Source organism: Miniopterus natalensis, chromosome 17, assembly GCF_054644295.1.
Source record: "Miniopterus natalensis isolate mMinNat1 chromosome 17, mMinNat1.hap1, whole genome shotgun sequence".
Classification (NCBI taxonomy): Eukaryota; Metazoa; Chordata; class Mammalia; order Chiroptera; family Miniopteridae; genus Miniopterus; species Miniopterus natalensis.
Genome location: NC_142097.1, coordinates 36,996,375 through 37,004,523, shown reverse-complemented (window position 1 = coordinate 37,004,523; position 8,149 = coordinate 36,996,375). Strand labels below are relative to the sequence as shown.

Sequence of the window (8,149 nt, the reverse complement as noted above, 5' to 3'; positions counted from 1 at the left end):
TGAGGGAGGGACCGCGGGGGGAGGGGCGAGAACATGGCGGATTCCGGAACGTCGGCGGGCGTTGCGGCCTCTGCGCAGGGGCGGGGTGATTAGGTCATAGAGCGGCTCCCAGCATTCTCTGCGGCAGAGGAGGCGGTCCAGCCTATAAAACCGGCTGCCGGGACGCGGCCGGCACCTCATTCATTTCCACCGGTCTTTAGGCGAGCAGCTCGGGTTCCTGTCATCGCCGTCCCTCCGCCGCTGCCGCCCCCGCAAGGCTTCGCTATCGCCGAAGCCACCTCCAGCGACTTGTCGCTCCCGATTCTATCCACTTCGTTTCCCGCCAACCGCAACCATTGACGCCATGTCGGGCTATTCGAGTGACCGAGACCGCGGCCGGGATCGAGGGTGAGTGTGGGAACTGCCCTGTCAGGCCCGGCGGGTGGGGGATGGGAGGCCGGATGAGGTAACGAGGGGTGGATGGCGACGGGAACATATTTTTTCAACCTGTCTTTGGTCCTCCGTAGTCGAAGGATTGCGCCATTTTGATAATTGCCCAAAACTGACTGAAAGATTTTTCTGTTAACGGCCGTCAATCTCGTCTCGTTTGGGAGGGGGCTTCGGGACCTCGGCGATTTAGCAGCTGTGGGGAGAATTCGGAGGAACGTATTGCAAGGGGAGGGAAACGCGACTCTCCGAGGCGGGCGAAGTCGCAGCTGTTAGGTGCTACCTTTCGAGAGGTGTTTTGGGGGCCCCGGGAATTCTGTGGGAGCGGAGAAGGCCTCTTCCAAAGCCATAGATGCGGCGGGGGCAGGAGGGTGGCCGGCGCCGAGGGAATCGGCCATGTGGAGGGGCCGCGGATACAAAATGCCGCTGTCGGACATGGCGGCGCCTTTGTTACCCCGCCCGGCGGAGGAGCTCAAAATGGCAGCGTCGAGAAAATGTGGCGCAGAGAGAAATGCGAGACAAAGGGGGAAGCGCCGCCCCAGCGGGAACGCCGCCCGGCCGACTCCGCCCGGGCCGGGACTCCTCCCCCGGTAGCCGCCAGCTCCTCCTTCTCTTTTTTCTTGAGTTATATAATCTTGCTACCTTGATTGGGAGCCCTTCCGCGGGATCCCCCTACCCAATCGGCGTTCATAAGCGTCCCAGAGCCCACCACCGTCCTTGTTCTGCTCTCATTGCCTGTGCTGCCCCGTTATTCGTTAAAACCGAGGCTCCTTGGCTTGAAAACAGCTGGTAAAGAACGCCCCTGTTAAGCTCCTCCCTTCTTGTATTGTCTCCCCCAGATACTTAATTCCTGAGCTCGTGGGAAAGACGGGTAGCCACAAGCTGTTGTCTATCCGTGTAATCTGAGCTTTTGGCCTTTGGGAAGCCAGTTTCCGACCAGATAAATCCTAGGCTATTGATTTGGCTTCAAATAGTGTGTACTTAGGAAAAAGGGAAATGAAACCTGGGGCGCTAATTGTTTTGAAAATGATCGTCACTAAGGACAGCGTCATATCTTATGCCTACAAAGTCTTTTATTGATCATTAGGGTGTGCCAAGGAATGGTGAGTTACTGTGTATGCAGACTCCTCCTATGTAGATGTTTGAAAACGTGAGGGCTTTAAAAAATTTTTTTTTCTTTCAGGTTTGGTGCACCTCGGTTTGGAGGAAGTAGGGCAGGGCCTCTATCAGGAAAGAAGTTTGGAAACCCTGGGGAGAAACTAGTTAAAAAGAAGTGGAATCTTGATGAGCTGCCCAAATTTGAGAAGAATTTTTATCAAGAACACCCCGATTTGGCCAGGCGCACAGCGGTGAGTAATGTCTTGTGGCTTCATCAAGCTTAACTCAATAATGACTTACAGTAAATAAAAATCTCACCAGAAGTGGCTTGTAAATGACCAAATTATGGGAAATTCATGCTTTCTGATTTGTTGGGGAAGGGGTTTTACTCACTTTTGGAAACACAAGGCTGAATTTTTCTACTTAGGGTGGTTGAGTATAACACAATAGGTATTTTTTTGTGTCAAATGGAGTTTTCATTTGTGCATGCAGATTTAAAATGGCCATGTTGAAGTATCTAATCAATTATAAATTTAGGGACTTTTACTGGTTGCATATTTAGTTAGGGGAGGTTGTCATAAGACTTAACTAGATTACTTGTTTTGTAGCAAGAGGTGGAGACATACAGAAGAAGCAAGGAAATTACAGTTAGAGGTCACAACTGCCCAAAGCCAGTTCTGAATTTTTATGAAGCAAACTTTCCTGGTAAGTGCTAGTTTTGTTTTCTCCCTCTTTTATTTTTGAAGATTGCCTTCTTTTGGCATTACTAATTTTTCTAAATTGCTAATTATAGCAAACATCATGGATGTGATTGCAAGACAGAACTTTACTGAACCCACTGCTATTCAAGCTCAGGGATGGCCAGTTGCCCTAAGTGGATTGGATATGGTTGGAGTAGCACAGACTGGATCTGGGAAAACATTGTCTGTAAGTTTGGGAGAACTTTTAAGATGCTTAGAGGAAATGTATTGGGAACAAAGGCAAACCAAAAGTATTTTAATACAACTTTTGTTGTCTGTTATCTCTTAAATAGTATTTGCTGCCTGCCATTGTCCACATCAATCATCAGCCATTCCTAGAGAGAGGTGATGGGCCTATTGTAAGTATATATATTTTTCTTTGTCTCAGTTTTTGGCCAGAAGTTTAGTAGGTTTATAGAATGTATAACAAAGGATACAATTTGTGGTGGTTTTGTGTAGAGATGTTATGTTATCCAATTTAGCTGGAGATTGTTATCTGCTGGTATAATAAAAAATTAGTTTAGAACCTAGGCCGCAGGACTCTGCTAAAAGCTGTTCAACTTTCTGTTCCTCTTTCCTTAGTGCTTGGTGCTGGCACCAACTCGGGAACTGGCCCAACAGGTGCAGCAAGTAGCTGCTGAATACTGTAGAGCATGTCGATTGAAGTCTACTTGCATCTATGGTGGTGCTCCCAAGGGACCACAAATACGTGATTTGGAGAGAGGTGTGTGACAAAAAAAGATTTATTTTTTTCATTGCTGCTAAGAAGTTCTAGATGTTTTATAGTTACATTTATGTGTTTAATTGAAGGTGTGGAAATCTGTATTGCAACACCTGGAAGACTGATTGACTTTTTAGAGTGTGGGAAAACAAACCTGAGAAGAACCACCTACCTTGTCCTTGATGAAGCAGATAGAATGCTTGATATGGGCTTCGAACCCCAAATAAGGAAGATTGTGGATCAGATAAGAGTAAGTGCCCTTAAATATGATACTACTTCAAACTTCGTTCTAAGTTCATTCTTAGAATACTACAAGGTTTTGGGGTGGTTTATTTTTTAATCCCAAATTCTTTAGCCTGACAGACAAACCCTAATGTGGAGTGCGACTTGGCCAAAAGAAGTGAGACAGCTTGCTGAAGATTTCCTGAAAGACTATATTCATATAAACATTGGTGCACTGGAACTGAGTGCAAACCACAACATCCTTCAGATTGTGGATGTGTGTCATGACGTAGAAAAGGATGAAAAGTAAGTGGTGTTTTGGCTCAACAACAACTGCTGTGTAAATTGAGTCCCTGTTTCATAGGTTATCTTAAAAGTATCTTTCAGTTGGGTGTAATCTGCATATGTTAATTTAAAATGAGCCTGTTACTCATTCTGAAAATTGGCTGTCACTGTATAGCATTCCTGTAGGAAAAGGAACTCGGGTGTTCTGTAGTTTAAGGGTAAAGGGTGGGTGGAATAGCTTGAGTGATTAGTAAGCAGGTGTTTCCTTTTTTTTGATTAGTGGCCATGTACATTGACCATAAGTGCATGGACTTTTAAAACTTAGAATTTTTTTTTCTTTCAAGACTTATTCGTCTGATGGAAGAGATCATGAGTGAGAAGGAGAACAAAACCATTGTCTTTGTTGAAACCAAAAGAAGATGTGATGAACTTACTAGAAAAATGAGGAGAGACGGGTATGTGGGCTTCCTTCATTGGAGCAGATGTGTTAGAGCTGAGTTTAGGGGAAGAACAAAACTTAAATCAGGAGGGATGGATTTGAGTTTTGTGGATGGGAATCACCTGGTAGAGCAGATAAAACTAACATTTCAAGTGAAATTGGAGCTATCTGTGACTCAAAAAGTGGTTAGGTGCTAAACTAAAGTCTATCAAGTTTTAAATGTGAGTCTACTAATATATATCTAATTTAGGTGGCCTGCCATGGGTATCCATGGTGACAAGAGTCAACAGGAGCGTGACTGGGTTCTAAATGGTAAGTATTTCAGATGAAGATTCCATCCCCTGCCCCCCTCTCAAAACTAGAATTTTGCTCAGGTTAATGGTCATATATATGCCTTGTTTTGCAGAATTCAAACATGGAAAAGCTCCTATTCTGATTGCTACAGATGTGGCCTCCAGAGGGCTAGGTTAGTACAAACTCGAATTCATGGCTTGATTTCCAGAAGATCTCCATACAATTTTTAAAGAAAGTTTATTGCTTTCTTTAACCTGCATTTTTTCTAAGTTTTTTTTTCATATAAAGGTGCTGTCTTTGTGGCAAGGCCTAGGCATGACAATCGGAGGACTCGAGGGGGATGGAGGACTAGTGATCGGCTGGCTGCTTCCAGTCGATTAGAGAGGTGAAAAGCTGAAAGTGTGCCAGTAATCTTCAAAAGGCAGAGCATACCAACCTCTGCTGCATAAACTGTTCTCTCCGAGGGAAAAAAATGGAAGTTATCCTCACAGTTCACTGCCGTGGTATTTCTTCTGTCCCATGCTTTGCATGACTGCCATGGTACTGCATTGTTTCAGACTGTTTACTGTGATCTGTGAGTCTTTGAGTTTCAGTGAGTTTGCTGAAATGTCGAAGAAATATTTCCAAACTTCAATGTTCAATGAAATTTTTGTTCAAGTTTGAAATGGAGAGAGCAGCTTTTAAAAGGTGTACTAAGCCTTTTACAAATTGGTGAGTACTGGCACATGAGCTCTAGAGCAGGAGCAACTTCCCACACTTAGTGGGAAAAGAAAGCAATGCTTTGAAAGTTCCTCCCTCACCTACACAGTAGTCGTCATGTCGAGACCTGCCAGAGAGAGACACATTCTCAAGTGAATCCTGGCTTCTTGGAAGCGCTTGCCTAGACGAGACACAGTGCATAAAAACAACTTTTGGGGGACAGGTATGTTTTTCTTGCAGCTGCAGTTGTAAGGTCTTGGCAAGACAAGCAGTGTGGCCAGAATTTTGAACTGATAAGTGTGTAATGCAAAGGACCGTGTAAATTTTTGTTTAAAGGTCCTCAAAATGAGCACATGAAGAGGTTGCTGTGAACCTTTAAGTGGCCCTACTGCACAGAAGCATTCAGATGTCACTTGATGACCTATGAAGGGACTTGCTGATTTGGGAATGTTAGGGTACACACATCCTTTTGACAGGTTCTTTCATTGGGTGGGCAATGACACATAGAAGATGTGTGCTTTTTTCCCCCCCCAACCTCAAATGGTATTCCTACAGGGAATGGATAACCATTTTAACTGTATTTTTTGCAGCCCATACCTTCTTGGGAATACAATTGTCTAACTTTTTATTTTTGGTCTGGCTGTTGTGGTGTGCAAAACTCCGTACATTGCTATTTTGCCACACTGCAACACCTTACAGATGTGGAAGATGTGAAATTTGTCATCAATTATGACTACCCTAACTCCTCAGAGGATTATATTCATCGAATTGGAAGAACTGCTCGCAGTACCAAAACAGGCACAGCATACACTTTCTTTACACCTAATAATATAAAGCAAGTGAGCGACCTTATCTCTGTGCTTCGTGAAGCTAATCAAGCAATTAATCCCAAGTTGCTTCAGTTGGTTGAAGACAGAGGTTCAGGTAAGACCAATCTTCAGTAAGAAATGGTGGTGGTTTTGGGGTTACATAATTGTCTACAAACCCATTTAAATGGGATTGGCAGGTGAGTGAAACCTTATGTGACACTAAGTTGAGGAAATACTCCGCATCTATAGTGAGTAAGAGCTACTTGATTCATTCTGTTTTAGAAATTGTGTCACAGAAATAATCAGCATGCAATTATTTTTTTTCTTGACAGGTCGTTCCAGGGGTAGAGGAGGCATGAAGGATGACCGTCGGGACAGATACTCTGCGGGCAAAAGGGGTGGATTTAATACCTTTAGAGACAGGGAAAATTATGACAGAGGTTACTCTAGTCTGCTTAAGAGAGATTTTGGGGCAAAGACCCAGAATGGTGTTTACAGTGCTACAAATTACACCAATGGGAGCTTTGGGAGTAATTTTGTGTCTGCTGGTTTACAGACCAGTTTTAGGACTGGTAATCCAACAGGGACTTACCAGAATGGTTATGATAGCACTCAGCAATACGGAAGTAATGTTCCAAATATGCACAATGGTATGAACCAACAGGCATATGCATATCCTGCTACTGCAGCTGCGCCTATGATTGGTTATCCAATGCCAACAGGATATTCTCAATAAGACTTTAGAAGTATATGTAAATGTCTGTTTTTCATAATTGCTCTTTATATTGTGTGTTATCAGACAAGATAGTTATTTAAGAAACATGGGAAATGCAGAAATGACTGCAGTGCAGCAGTAATTATGGTGCACTTTTTCGCTATTTAAGTTGGATATTTCTCTACATTCCTGAAACAATTTTTAGGTTTTTTTTGTACTAGAAAATGCAGGCAGTGTTTTCACAAAAGTAAATGTACAGTGATTTGAAATACAATGAATGAAGGCAATGCATGGCCTTCCAATAAAAAATATTTGAAGACTGAATTAAGTGGAAATTGTACTTTATTTTACTATATAATGTCATGTAAAACTGCTTATATGGTCGTTTTTTTTTTTTTTTTATCAAAAACTAAAGTTTTCCATAACTTAGTTTTGGGAAGTGGGGCGATCAGAAGGCCCTTAGAGTGATGTATTAATTTTGCAAGAATTAAAATGAGATTTAGGAAAATTTACAATTCTAGGCTAAACTGCATAATGGCTTTCTGTCAGTACCTCCCAACATAAGGTGAGTCATTTAAAAGCCTATTTGTTAGCAGAGTGGTGAAATATGAGATACTAAAGTAGATAATCAACTGTATAGCCCCACCTGCAAACTGGTTAATGTGAGAGCATGGATGACTTCCTTTTGCAAAATTTATCATTTAATAGCTCCAAATAACTTTGTCTTTACTTTGAATTATTGGAATGTTGAACAAAGCTAAGACTTACCACATTTTTAAGATAAGGTTGGCAGGAGCTAAGTTTTTCTTTTTTTCCAGGGTTCTTAGTGCAGGTTATAAACAGATTCCAGTCTTCACAGGCTCCCGGGGGCTCTTAATTGCAGTCACACTGAGAGTCATTGAATGTCTTTCCAATAATCCAGGGAATTCTACAGCACTTCAAACTAAGGTCTATTCATATTTGAACACAAAAAAATTCTCATTAAAATTAATGGTTAATCAAGAGGAAATAACCAAAAGCACAGTGACTATAGTACAAGTCTTGTTAGGGTCAACAATGGGTTTGTTGCTAGAAAGATCCAGGAAGTAGCTTTAGATTCAACTTCAGCTCACCAATATTTCTAATACTTTATTTCGATAATAGCTAGAAGTAGGTCTGAATACCCAGAGTGTCTCTGGTATATATGTTCTTTTTGCAAGGAGAGACGTCTTCATGAGATTTAAATTCTGATTATTAAACAGGCTTTAATTGGTGTTAATGCCTTATCTCTGAAATATAAAATAGAATTTCTTTGGGGGAGGGGAATGGTATTTTTAGGACTAATACATTGAAAACTGATCAACCTCTAGTAACTGAACAGTTTTCAATAGCATGGTAGGTCAAATTCGTTATGACTAAAGCTTTCAGGGTAGGTTGGAGTATTTATTACATATTTTACTGTTTAATGTCTAACGTGGGCCTTTAAATTTGTAAACACTTATTGAAATGATTGTGGGGCTGTGGGCAAACATTTACCTATTTACCTTTGAAGTAAGTTTTAAAAGACAGTCCACTTTTTAGCATGTGTGTTGTGTCCAGCCTGTGGTTGTCTTAACTAATAAATGTTTTTTTCCTCCCCATTCTCTCTCTCTTTTATTTGCGTATAGGCCTCTCTAGTGCGTTTCTTTAGTGTGGGAAACGCACATTAGTAGTGCCCAGCTT

The 8,149-nt window shown here is 42.0% G+C and overlaps 1 protein-coding gene across 1 annotated transcript; it reads left to right on the top strand.

The window, feature by feature from the left end:
* Positions 1–248: 248 nt before the first annotated feature.
* DDX5 (DEAD-box helicase 5) lies at positions 249–8,067 on the top strand. Its single transcript, XM_016204638.2, has 13 exons — positions 249–387; positions 1,610–1,775; positions 2,133–2,229; positions 2,318–2,451; positions 2,558–2,623; positions 2,847–2,988; positions 3,075–3,235; positions 3,341–3,513; positions 3,837–3,947; positions 4,182–4,243; positions 4,338–4,397; positions 5,624–5,848; positions 6,066–8,067. The coding sequence occupies exons 1-13, from the start codon at positions 344–346 to the stop codon at positions 6,467–6,469; spliced, it is 1,845 nt and encodes a 614-aa protein (XP_016060124.1). The 5' UTR covers positions 249–343; the 3' UTR covers positions 6,470–8,067.
* Positions 8,068–8,149: the final 82 nt, after the last annotated feature.